This window comes from Trichinella spiralis (genome assembly GCF_000181795.1).
Source record: "Trichinella spiralis strain ISS 195 chromosome Unknown Scfld4, whole genome shotgun sequence".
Classification (NCBI taxonomy): Eukaryota; Metazoa; Nematoda; class Enoplea; order Trichinellida; family Trichinellidae; genus Trichinella; species Trichinella spiralis.
In genome coordinates, this window is record NW_003526943.1 from 3,206,228 (window position 1) to 3,219,533 (window position 13,306).

The window sequence follows — 13,306 nt, forward strand, 5'->3', positions numbered from 1 at the left end:
GATTTGGTAGTTTATGAGACGAAATGAGTTTAGTTCGAACTAAGCCATTATTCAGTTTTGTCAACCAACCAATGATTTATCTTGTATTTGATTTTCAAAAGTAAGCAATTTTGAAAAAGATACTATGTGAATATCATCATACGACGTATGCTAGGTAACTTTCAAAAAAGCTGCTAATGCAGCGCAATATTCATGTGAACTGTTGTAATTATAAATCTTGCAAGTCAGAGAATTTTATTAACAATGTGGTTGTTTTATGGAGAAATTGAAACTAGAGGTTTCTGAGAGAACAGAAAAATCTTATGATAAAGTTTAAATAGGGTTATTTAAATTAGAATGTAAAATACTTCTAAAGAAAAGCATCGAAAGTCTTTTCTATTATTAAAATTGTCATCTAAGTAAATGCCGAAGTAAAATACAAAGCTGTCTGTATTTGCTATAATACATGAATGTCAGACTTAATTACATTAAATGAAGAAGTGGTCATTAAATAAAGCGAAATAAAAGTAAATCATCACAAGAGTCAAATTTGTGAAGATCAAATTGTAGAAAGAGTAAAGTATTTGTATTACGTTTGTAAATCTGAAAATACTGATAAAAATACATATGTATACATAAAAGAGTATTATTTTTCATTTTCTTTTGACTTATTCTTGGATTGGTCTTGCGTAATATGACCATCAAAAGCAAAATTGAAATCTAAATTTCAAAATATACATTTGAAGAATTTCTCGTAATTGAAATAAATCACCTTCATCCCGGAGATCAGAAAAAAAATCAACTGATTTCTGCGTAACAGCTGTAGAATCAAATTTCACGTTGTCCATTTGACAATTGACTTCCATTTCCAATTTTGAATTATTCGTATTCTGGTAAAATTTAAAAATTCATAATAATAATAATACTGAAATACAAATTATAAAATGGTATATTGAACTTACTGTAGTGTCAAGTGTAGAATCCGCGTTTGGACCTTCCACCGATTGAAAACTCTGATCACTCAGACCACCCATTTTCAAAATTTCCAATTTCTTTTTGATCATTGTCCAAATGTTGTCGTCGGCGGTTCCTTTAGCGACGAGATAGATAATAAGAACACTATTGAGCTGTCCAACCCGGTGAGCTCGATCTTCGGCCTGAACTAAAATCTGTAAAAAAATAGTAATAATAATAATTATTATTAATATTTTCATGAAATATGAATTTTGAAAAATCAACCTACTCCTGGATTCCAAAACAATTCCGCAAAAACGACCAGCCTAGCAGAAGTCAACGTGAGACCTGTCGAAGCTGCCGTTATGCTCAATAAAGCTACTCGAATTTTGTCACAAGCTTGAAAATCGTCGCATAATATTTTGCGACGATTCGAATTCACAGTTCCATCAATTCGAATAAATTGAACCCCATAAAAAATTTAAAAGAAAAAGAATAATCTCAACACGTTGTTCACAAGCCACCTCAATTTGCATACCTTTGAGGATAAAAATTCAGAAATTGCATCGAGCATGATCATGTGATGAGCAAAAATGATGAATTTCTGATTCGATTCAATCAACTCTGAAATGTATTCAATTGTTGCTTGGATTTTCGCCTGAGCAGTTTCGGCGAAATAGCTGAGCAAATATTCATGCTTGCCAAAACTCTGAAATAACGAAATACATATTTGAATAAATTATTATATATATACAGAGTTTGTTTATATAATTCACTTGATCCATTTTTTCCTTGGCCGACTGTAGTGATTCCAAACCTAAGTTTATCAGTTGCTTATTCAATACGACAACTTTGCGAATTTTTGGAGGAAGCTGAGATAGAACTTGATCTTTTGTGCGTCTAAATTAGAATTGCAGCATATTTAAAACATAATATGAACAATTTCTTTACCTCAGCATTATTGTTTCTTTCAAAATTAATTGAAGCTCTTCTAAATTCGATGCACCAGAATAATCATAAACAGTTTTTGATCCAAGTTTTATCTGAATTTTATAAGTTTTTTTTAAAGTAAATAAATATATGAATAAAGAAAAATACAATTGAAAAATAACTCACCATTTTCGGATTGCAATAACGTTGACCAAATTCTACGAAATTTTTAAACATCCTCGGAGCTATGCAGTCGATTTGGGTGAACAATTCACTGGGCTTCGACAAAGCCGGCGTTCCGCTCAACAGAATTACCCTTTTAGCAGTCTTCAACAGACATGATTTGAAATGAAAAAATATATTTAAAAAAATATATATCATTTGAACACCTTCAATAATTTCGTAGCTACTTTATAACGCTGCGTTCTGAAATTTTTAATATTGTGACTCTCATCCTACAACAATTTAAAGGTACAGTTTTATTGTCCAATGCAAGATATCAAGCATACTAGTATAACAACGGAGAATTTACGACCAATCAGTGCTTCACTTTGGTTCACCATAAAGTCGTAGCTGGTGATTAAAACTGAACAATCACTTGGATTTGGAAGTGAATCACGACCAGTATTTAAAACGACTATTTGATTCGATTTTACAAAAGGAAGACGGTTTTCAATTTCCTGTTGCATATATATTATATACAATAAAGAACAAGTTTGAAAGATCCATTTAAGAAAGAAACTCACTTCCACCCATGTATATTTCATAGAAGAGGGACAAACAACGAGCAATGGCCATTCGTTTCTATAATACGAAGCAACAGCTAGTGCTTCGACCGTTTTTCCAAGACCCATTTCATCAGCAATAAGTAATCTGCCTTTTCTGCTAATAGCAAATCTAAAAACATGTCGGCATTTTTTGAAACAAAATTTAATAACTTAAAAATTTTTCGTAATTATTTTTAAAAATCAACTGATGCAAAGATTTCATCACAATTACTTCACTGCTTCAAGTTGAAATGGAAAAAGTTGATTTTTTATTTCTGAATCAATACGACAAATTTCTCTTTCAATCCCAGTACAGTAGTAGTCCTTTTTTTGTTTTAGAACATTTTGCACAATCAACGGTAGACCATCAAATTTCACCGGTGGCTTGCATTTTGAAATACTTTCCGCTTTATTATAATCATTCTATTAAAAGAAATTTGAGCATCATGCAAAATATTAAATTCTTACCAACAACTGGATACATATCAACGTGAAAAGCCCAACTACGTTGTACAGCATCTGTGTAAGAGAAAAAAAATTCTTTGTACATAGTGAAATTCAAAATGTACGAAACTTACTATAGAAAACCTTTTCTTTGGGAAGTGAACGAAACAGCTCAACCATTCCTGGGTGATAAGAAGAATGGATTTCAAATCTTCCACCGCTGATTAATACACACTTCGCTGTTACTTCTCTATTATTACTTCGTCCTTTCCCAGATTGAACGGACAAATTGTTGGAAATTTTACTTCCTAATCCACCAAGGGGGGGATTCTTTGGCTTTGCAGCCAACGTTGAAGATTGAGCAACGCTGACTGACGTTTTCTCACCGGAAATATTTTTCAAAGTACATCCTGAACTGGACGGCAAAGAAGCACTATTCTGTTTCGCTTTACGCAACTGTAAAGCACGATTTCGATTCGCCTCAATGCGACGAAGTTGTTCTTCAGATAAAGCCATTACTATATTGCACAATGCTATACTGCTTATACAAAAAGTCATTTTCACACTGCTACAACTGCAATGTTTATTTGTAAAACCAAATTGCTGTTAACTGTTAAATAAAATTAATTGAAACAATCACTTTCAATGGCATCCTCATTCCAGTCACAAATATTATATTAAGCTAACCAGTGAAACCGTCGAACAAGTCAAACATTTGTGACAAAAGCTTAAAATCTATCTTTCAATAGTCTGCACTAACTATTTAGCATTTTCGAAAATTCTGAATAATAAAAAACATATATAACTTTTGGTGATTCTTAATTTTTTGCAATGAATAAAAAAACTAAATCATAAATAACAATAAATTCAAAAAAACTCACCTGATTAACTTTTTCTTTTAAAAATAACAATATCCAAATGTTTCATACAACAGTAAAAAGTTATTCGTACAGCGATATCGACTCGAAAGCTTTAACAATATCCGTCACCATTGGGCAAAACAGATCTATAAAATTTAAATTTACAACATTGTGTAGGTTGAAATAAAAAAAACTGCTATATCAAAATATGTCTATTGAACGGTCATTATCACATAACACCAGTTTCTAAAAACATTATTAATTATAAACAAAACGTATGAGAACTGAGTGCATTAGCATTTGAACACGTTCAACAATTATTAATTCAATCAAATATTTAACAGCTTAATATTTAAACATTTTAGTAGATAAATAAATAAATAATGATATACATATATACATATATTACAATAATTCACAATTTTTTTTTGTTTAATATTATCTTAAAATGAGCTAATTTATTTCTTTAAATTTTTAAAATTATGCTAAACTTACAGTATACACAAAAGTTACTGTAAACAAAGTTTGTTAAAAAATAAATAAATAAATAATTTAAATTTCACGCAAAATGTTTGTTTATTCTACAAGTTTATCAATATAAAAATAAATTTACATAAATTATTCCGAGTTCCACGTCACAAAAACAAAGACACTCAGGTACAATTTGTCGAAAGCTCAACGTGGCCCGAGTGAAAGATCATTTTGGTGATTTGCGGGTCGCAGTGAGCGGTCCATTTTTCATTGCTGTTTTCAGCTTCCGGGGTTGTTGTTACCCTGCGAAGCTTATAGATTTTTTTGCTTTATTTCGTTTCGCCACCTTTCCTATTTGCCTTCCCGAATATTTGTTTCCATTTTTTCACTGTTGCAATGGAACATTGTTAATTATAAAACATGCTGATGAGTTCGGTGATCGTTGAAAAAGTTAACTTTGCTTTGAACTTTTGCCTTCAATCTGGATTCGCACGTACCACCTCAAATTGCGGCCAATCACCATCAGTTGGCCGAAAAGTCCGACTTCGATTCTGCCTCTCCAGGTATACTATTATTCTCTTTTCACTGATTATTTGCATGATGAATTTTGATGAAACTGACATTATTCTTTATTGAGTAAATTATATTATATAAGTTAAACTTTAAGCTACGGTTTAATCTTTGTTTAGATTTTTTTGATCTGATTTGTTCACCATCATAAATGAAATGTTTTGATCTCTGCTTACTTTTCTTTTTTTACCTACATATGAAAATTTATAATTTTTATGATATAGCATTATGAAAAAGCATAAAAATAAGTAACGTGTTATATATATTTATATTACGAAGAATTGAGTTGCTCATATTCTTGTCCATTTAACATAATGTTTTGTAATGTAAAGTAAGTGTAAGTTTAAGTAATATGAAATTTATATATTATAATATAAGATAAAAGTAATTATTATAATTTAACATAATATTTATGTATTTTTGTTTTCTTTGTATATTATAGATATTATAGATAATCAAGTTTAAGTTACTGTATTATTGTTATGTTTATTTTCACACATTGTATTTAGCGAGATTAAAAGGTTGTAAGTGAAATGTTCTGTTTGCATATATCCCTGTGGTGATGCAAAAATAGGGCAGTATATGAATACAATAATAACAGTGTAATTTATTTGAAGTATTAAGTGTAAATATTTTTGCTTATTTCATCCATATACGAATAAAATTCTACTTTTTTGAACATTTTAATATATAGATGATTATAGAATTTCTGTTACAAAGGTGTAACGTCGATTTTATTTATCATCCAGTTGTCACTGGCTTGTGACTGTTGTTAAATGTATTAAATTTGGTGATTTATTTTGAAAAGAAGAAATATAAGAACGTTTTTAATTGGCTTTTTCTGTTAAAGTGCTGTTAATAGGTTATGCGTAATTTGTAAGTGGTAGAGAATGAATGCTCTGTTTAATTTTTAGTTAAAAAAAGATTGTTTATTATTTATTGTAGATGCTTGTGCTGATGTGGGAAGTTCATTTCGGCATGCTCAGAAGCCAGAAAGCGTCCCGGTCCTTTCACAACATTCTGTTTCTGGCACGGAAATCAAGTCCAAAATTTTGGTGAATATTGATTTATTTAGTGTTTATTTATTTATTTATTTATACATGTATGTTTTTTATTTTTTAGTATGCAAAGAACAATTCAAATGGTAGAGGAAGACGGAATTGGAATGAATATATCAATTTTTCCATACGACCTTTTAATAGCGCATTCGCGTCGAATTATTCTTGGCGGGCTACGAACGCTGCAGTTTCGCATCAACAATCACAACATTTAAAAAGCAATAATTCACGACAGTATTTATTGACAAAGTAATTTTTTATTATTTTCAAAGTATTTTATTTGTAAACGAAAAGTGAATTTTAATTGTAGTGTCCAGTTTATCGTGAACGATGGCCATGATTATTCGTCGTATTTGTCCAATCCAGACAAAGTTATTGATTGGGATGTTGTTGAAGAAATTGTATGCCGGATTTAAAGTGTTATGTTTAGTTTGTAAAAGATGTTTTTAAGCGAGTTGTCAACACTGAATCATTCTGTTGTCCAATTTGCTTGGATTTTCCCGTAGCAGCTAAAATTACCAAATGCGGCCATATATATTGTTGGGCATGCATTCTGCATTATTTGGCATTGTCAGAAAAAGCTTGGCGCCGGTGTCCCATATGCTTTGAACCAGTCTATGAGAAGCATTTGAAGAGTGTGGAGCAAAAAATTGTTCCTCGTCACGAAGTTGGGCAGAAAATATGCTTTTTGCTCATGGAACGAAAGAAGAAAAGTCTTATTGCGTTACCAGTACGAGAACGTCGAACTTCAAAAGTGGACAATGCGTTATTGAGCATAACCGGTAAATGTAGAATATATTTTCGTTGTTTTATGGTTATTTAAGTGAATTGTGTATTTTGTAGATTCTGGCAACACATTCTCCAGATTATTAACAATAAAGCCATCGGAAGTGATTTCTGAAATCATCTGTCGAGAACGTGATGAGTTGGAATCTCGAAAAAGTATTTCAGATGATCTTGAGGAAATGCATTACATACGTGTGGCCGTCGAAAGTAAAAATATTTTTCAATAGGTGTTTGAATGGAGAAGCAGTTTTTTCATTTACGAATTTTAAGATTTAAATGGAAGAGAAAATATGTTACTTGCTGAAATGACGAAGTTTTTCTCATTGCAAAGCGATGTACAGTCTGTCTCAGATGCAACCGCTAAAGGTGAAAGTGATATGAAGGTGCTGAAATTGTCCATTATGTCATATTAATATCGTATTTTAATTTTATTATTGGCAAGTCAACACACGGCCTGCATAGCTGTCCTCGTGACAGTATTGCAGCTGTCGGCGCATCTTCAGAGAGCTCTTGATAGAGTATATTCTTCGATGCAGTGTTGAATAATATATTTGTCCCCGGTATGGGCACTTTGTTGCTTCATCTGGTGTGGGCATTCTTCTGTATATTCCATCGACTAGGCCAGTTTCTATGAAACGATTAAGCCTTAGTAAAACCATGCAGAAGACAATACTTTTTTTCTTGAGATATATTTTTCTTTCTTTTAAAAATTTTTTGAATTATTTATTCGTAGTATTTAAGAATGTTTATTTTTAGAAAATTTCCGCTGGACAACCATTCGATAAATCAAATGATGCAATTGATGGCAGTGATAGTGTGAATGCTTTAGATAATGAAGACAGTTATTACTTTTACCAAGGTGAGAAGGAATAAATTTTTGTTATATAGTTTTTTGTTAATTACGAGAAGCATGATGAAATAGTTTTTAAATGTTGACATGATTGATGATATGTACCCATTTGGATCGATAGGCCTGAGTCGATAAATTTAATAAAATATTATTATCTTTACAATTTCATTTATATTTATCATGTATATTATCATTGTTATTTTAGTTGAAGATGGACAGTATTTGTTTTTGCACTTTTTGAACGTTCAGTGTCTTTCGAGTGAATATGGCAGTTTGAAGCGTTCGCCAAAGTTGTTAGTTGGTAAAATAATACAAATTGAAGAATTTATTATGACTCATGAGTTGCGCCGCAAGTATCGATACCTGTGTCATTTGCCGTTGGGTACAAACTTTTCATTGGTGGAAGTGAAACTGCAGTCTGGTATTGTTTCCGATCAAACACTGAATATGTTTGAGGGTGAGGAAGAAGGTTTTGCATATTTGAAAAACAGTATCCTGTTTCGGACTTCATAAAGTAGTGATGTTATTAGAAAAATTTATTCGTCGAATGTTGGCTAGAGAGAAAAGATTAGCAGACGAGGAAAGACTGTCACGTGATGCGTTAGCTTGGGAGCGCAAGGTGTTTTTTGATAAAAGTAAATTTTATCTTTTTGAATATATAATCTGGTTGTTTGATGAATGGTTTTGTACTTTCAGAGAGCATTTCTACACCATCTGTAGTGCAGAGTTTTGGAGAGGATGATTTTCCTTATGAATTGAATTCTGGCATTGACGAACCAGGCGGCAGTTCAATGCATCAGATTTTCACAACTGAAGGGTCTATATCATTTGCAGAGGTATGTGATGTTTGTGAAAAAATGATTATATATTTATTTGATAATAGAATTGAAATTACAGTTTATGTAAACGCGTATATGTTTCCAAAATATGTGTAGAATAAAAATAATTTCTGAATTGATACACTTTTTTGTAGGCGTTGAAGCTCTCCAAGCCAGTTGCCATTCCAGAAGTTGGAGCATCATCATCTGTTGAAAGTAATGCTACAGTTGGAACATCAACTTTGACGCGTCCATCTTATAAAGACTCGTTTGCATCAGCGTTGAATGAAATTTTTGATCAGATGCACTTGCCGGATAACGGTGTCGAAAAGGAAAAAGGGCAAGATACTGATAGAAATGAAAATGGAAAAAAATCAAAAAAAGGTCGTAAATCCAAGTCGATTGTATTGTTTTCCACGTGATTTGATGAAGTCATTTTGATGACGTATGTTTGAGGTTGAAGGAAAGTCACAAGAGTTTTATGAAGGCACAAATTGCTTGGATATGCTCTATATTTCATAATTTGACAGGTGGAAAATTATTATTATTAAATAATATTGTTATAAATTGGAATAAAATTTTCTCATTTTTTAACTTGTCTTTCTGGTAAAAAGAAGTAATTATTAAACAGTTTTTAATCATACAATAAAATTAAAATTTTAATATATTTCAACTCTTGGATTTATGATAATAATTAAAAGTGAAGATTTGATTGATGTGCATAAATTTGTAGCAAACAAGTTTATATTTGACAACGAGGAAGAGCAGCACACCGGGCTTTATTATCGTAATTGTGCTTCAAATTACCGATTTGTTTTTAATGTGAATTTTTAACTTGACGGTTGTTGGATCATTTATAACAATTACTATTCAAGTGATATTGTATATTCACATTTAGAACAAGTACATCACTCATAATAATAATAATACGGTGGTGGATCATTTTGATTGATTTATTTCTTGAGCAGGGTTGTTTTAGCTTTTGTTAATCAGAAAAAGATTGAGTATGCAAATGAAAAAAAAATACAAATTTCAAATTACCCGAATGCAGCACAACTGCTGCTGCATAAACGCTCATTCCAAGCGTAAAATGCGAAAGGCTTGCATTGCATTGGATTGCAAAAGAAAATAAATAACTGAGAATTAGAAAAGAAAATAAACAAAAGAAATGGAAATAAAATGGCAAACAACAGCCAGCAAAGAGACGAACGACGTGCTTTGAGTAAGTAAAAGCAGATGAATGGAACTTGTCAGTATGTAAATATGGGGGGGGGGGCGGCAAACAGATTGTATTGTTACAAATCTGCGCGCGTATGAAAGGCAACGAATGAATGGAATCAGTCAATCAATCTTTGCTGGATTTAAAATTCACAGTTCACCGTTCCAAGCTTGAACACTCTTTGCATATGGCCATGACGTGCCGGTCGTACGGTTCGACTTGGACCGTTGAATACCAGGCATGGTATTTGAAGCGCAACAAACGTGACGCTTCACATTGCACTTCATAAAATTCATGATCTGCATCTTGAAGAAGAAGAATATATGAGTGAACTGAAAATGTGTGTTCCGGATGTTTCAACAAGTGAGAGAAAAAATTCCAACTTACCAACAGCCAAATGTGCATTAATGACCACTTTGCCGACAGTCAAAGCCCACACGTGGAGGTCGTGTATTGCCCGAACGCCTTGAATTCTTCTCAGATCAGCTTCCAACTTTTTATAAGCAAAATCCAACGGAACCGCTTGAAATGCAAACAAATTAATTGATTCATTAAACAAACAAACAAACAAACAATACTTTCGAGCAGTGTCCAAATGACGTCGCGGAACACTTTGACCGTGGTCGCGATGACCATCAGAGAAAAGATGAACGTGCATATTGGATCGGCCAGTTTCCATTCCGAATTCACTTTGATCAAACTGGCGCCAACGAGCACGCCGACGCTTTGGACGAAATCCCCCAATATGTGCATGGTCGCAGCTCGGATGTTGATATTATCCGCCGGCTTCTTCTTCTTCAGCATCTCAGGAAATTGCACCACTGACGTGCCTGCTGCGCCCGCGCCCGCGCCCGCACCGACAATGCTAACCCGGTCGTTGTGACCAATGGCCGGCGAGAAATCTTGCTCGGCTGGAATATCCGACGAGCTGAAATCCCCGTGCGAGTGACCATCGACACCGCAACGGTGCAAAACGCATCCAATGCTGCAATTGCAAAAGAGATAATGAGAATTGTTTTTTTACTACTTATTGCTTAATTTATTTATCTATTTACATCATGTTGAATACAACTCCGCAACTTGCGGTAATTAGCATAGCGTCGGCATCGATGTAATAATCTCGGTCAATGACGCGCAGAATTGCCAAATAAACAAGCACGGCGGTCATGGTCCAAATGATGAAAATGCTCAACAATGCGCCGAGAATTTCTAAATAATAATTTATTAAAACAAAAAAAAATTATTAATAACTTGCGTCATCTGATCAAACAACACAACACAACGCTTTGTAACTTTAAAATTGACATTTAAAGTTTTTTATCTTTAAAATCTTCAAAATGTAAAACTGTAAATTCATCAAAAAGAGAGAATAAAATAAAAAGCAGTTAAAGTAGAGAAGTCAGCGAGCAAAATTGGTGGTGGGTGAAAGCTGTCACTGCTTGTTTGTTTGTTTGTTTATTTGTTTTCCTTGTTTAGGAAGAAAAAATTCCTATTATCTTTGCATGTAGAAATGACATCGTCGAACAAGCAAAGTAGCACCATGAACAAAGCAATGTTGAAGCCGACCATCATCGAAAGCGAGATGAGCAGCCAAGCGGAGGCGCAAGCGATTCAAGCGGCAGTGGAGGCGATCCTCCAGGGGAAGAGTGACAAATCCATCGCCACACACATAAAGACGGTCTTTGAAAAGAAGTTCAAATGCAAATGGAGTTGCGTAGTTGGCCGTGAATTTATTGCCAACATAAATCACAGCAAGCATTCTTACATACATTATTACGTTGGCAAATATGCCATTCTGCTGTGGCGTTGACTTTTGTGCATCATCACTTCGAGTAGAAGCGAAGCAAGATAACAATTACTATTATTATTATTATTACTATTCAACTTGTGTTAATTCTATCAATTGTATTCTAAATATTCTTTTAATAATAATAAATTATATAACTATTCACAATGAAATAAAAAACAAATCAAATATATAAAAATCTGCTCTTCTTTCAATTCTGACCTTTTTATTAATGTTATTATAAAAAGAATTCATGAATAAATTTCTTTTTAAACTGCTGAATCAAAGAATAAAGCTAAATATATATATATATGCAAAAAGAAATTTATACATTTAAATTATTAATTTTTAAAATGCCGCCAATAAAAGCAGTAGTGTATATTGATTGCGTAAAGTGGGTTGTCGAATTATTATTTCAAAAATGAAATGATGCTCACCGAATCGATAAAAACCAAAAGTGAAGGATCTTGTTGCTGGACGTTTGCCAATCCAAATGGCAAAATAAGCGATCACAAATCCAGCAACATCACTCAACATGTGCGCCGCATCGGTCATTATTGCCAAACTGCCCGCAATTGTACCTCCTGGAACAAAATTGATTATTAAAAATTAATATTAACACTTAATCCATTTCGACTTACCAACTAATTCCACGATCATGAACAGAACGCACAAGCCGATGACAATGACCAGCCTAGCCTGGGCGTTGTGATTGTCGTGGGCTTTCAAAGAGCGGAAGTGGCAATGATCGTCCACAAAGTCACTTTCACATTCTTCTGAATTAGCTTCGGTTTGGGGGGCTGTTTCGGCAGCTTTCAGTTGTTCTAAAGAGGAAAACGAAGGCGCCGGTTCAGGGCTCCTCTTGTGCCTCAGACGACCGGATACGACCGCGCCCGCGCAGGCCGTGTCCAGCGTTGTTTCACTGCCCAATGCAAATTCGTTCTCGAAGGCGACATTCACCCGCGATCTATCCGAATGAGGCTGCATGTGAAACGGTGGAAATGCCGAAAGCTGACAAACAAACAAACAAACTGTCATTTCAATATTTTACAAAAAAAATACTACTACATTTCAAGCAGAATTCAATTATAATAATTATTATTCCTTTTTTAAAGAAAAAAACCCGTTCAATAAAATCTTCATATATAAGAAACATCATAATTAATTAATTAAAATTATTCGATGACAACTTTCACCGCTTATATTCAGCTTTGAAAATAAAGCATTATCAAAGTATTCTTGTGACACCTTACCAAGGAAAAATATCAAATTTAACAACAGTAAGAAATAAAGAAAATAAATATAGTAACATGAATCAATTAAGAAAAAAAAGAAACAAAAACTGGGACAGTTCCTACAAATTTGTCCCTACATTTCGAATAATAAGATCATTACATACGTGCATGTAGATGGTGTAGAGGGAAGTAAAATTTTGCACACTCTTCAAATGAGAAACCAAATAAACCCAATCTAACTTATATCGTTTTCATAATTAAATGAAACAAATTTTTATTAATGACGTCAAAATATGACAAAATAAATAATCAGTAAGAGAAAATATACAAATATACGAAAGAGGAACAAATAATCTTTTCCATTGATACGTGCTTTAAACTAAATTTACACCACACACACCTTCTATACATCATACTTATATTCTGCACCAAAAGCGACACATCTTGACATTATACTATACATTGGCATTAGCATTAACATTTTCGTTCAATAATAATAAAAAATTAAAAAAAGTTTGTGTATCTATTAATAAATATTACTTTCAGTTAAATATAATTCTGATGTGCAACAAATTTGGA

The 13,306-nt window shown here is 32.9% G+C and overlaps 4 protein-coding genes across 4 annotated transcripts; 1 reads left to right on the plus strand and 3 right to left on the minus strand.

The window, feature by feature from the left end:
* Positions 1-568: 568 nt before the first annotated feature.
* Positions 569-5,028, minus strand: Tsp_00822 (domain protein, SNF2 family). Its single transcript, XM_003376564.1, has 17 exons — positions 4,903-5,028; positions 4,615-4,716; positions 4,156-4,180; positions 4,026-4,080; positions 3,209-3,648; positions 3,099-3,149; positions 2,863-3,037; positions 2,610-2,745; positions 2,373-2,543; positions 2,253-2,318; positions 2,050-2,190; positions 1,885-1,976; positions 1,710-1,833; positions 1,472-1,642; positions 942-1,148; positions 752-869; positions 569-582 (listed from the first exon to the last, which is right to left on the minus strand). The coding sequence occupies exons 1-17, from the start codon at positions 5,026-5,028 to the stop codon at positions 569-571; spliced, it is 2,214 nt and encodes a 737-aa protein (XP_003376612.1).
* An 812-nt stretch (positions 5,029-5,840) lies between these two features.
* Tsp_00821 (zinc finger protein) lies at positions 5,841-9,321 on the plus strand. The gene is made up of 14 exons (XM_003376565.1): positions 5,841-5,844; positions 5,921-6,030; positions 6,098-6,282; positions 6,344-6,434; positions 6,485-6,815; positions 6,877-7,026; positions 7,090-7,222; positions 7,262-7,337; positions 7,576-7,660; positions 7,875-8,138; positions 8,161-8,304; positions 8,366-8,505; positions 8,643-8,874; positions 9,221-9,321. The coding sequence occupies exons 1-14, from the start codon at positions 5,841-5,843 to the stop codon at positions 9,319-9,321; spliced, it is 2,046 nt and encodes a 681-aa protein (XP_003376613.1).
* Positions 9,322-9,862: 541 nt separating this feature from the next.
* Positions 9,863-10,874, minus strand: Tsp_00820 (zinc transporter 8). The gene is made up of 4 exons (XM_003376566.1): positions 10,762-10,874; positions 10,285-10,691; positions 10,094-10,228; positions 9,863-10,038 (listed from the first exon to the last, which is right to left on the minus strand). Exons 1-4 carry the CDS (start codon positions 10,872-10,874, stop codon positions 9,863-9,865), a joined length of 831 nt encoding a protein of 276 aa, XP_003376614.1.
* A 324-nt stretch (positions 10,875-11,198) lies between these two features.
* Tsp_00819 (zinc transporter ZitB) lies at positions 11,199-12,530 on the minus strand. The gene is made up of 3 exons (XM_003376567.1): positions 12,134-12,530; positions 11,930-12,076; positions 11,199-11,386 (listed from the first exon to the last, which is right to left on the minus strand). The coding sequence occupies exons 1-3, from the start codon at positions 12,528-12,530 to the stop codon at positions 11,199-11,201; spliced, it is 732 nt and encodes a 243-aa protein (XP_003376615.1).
* Between the last annotated feature and the right edge of the window lie 776 nt (positions 12,531-13,306).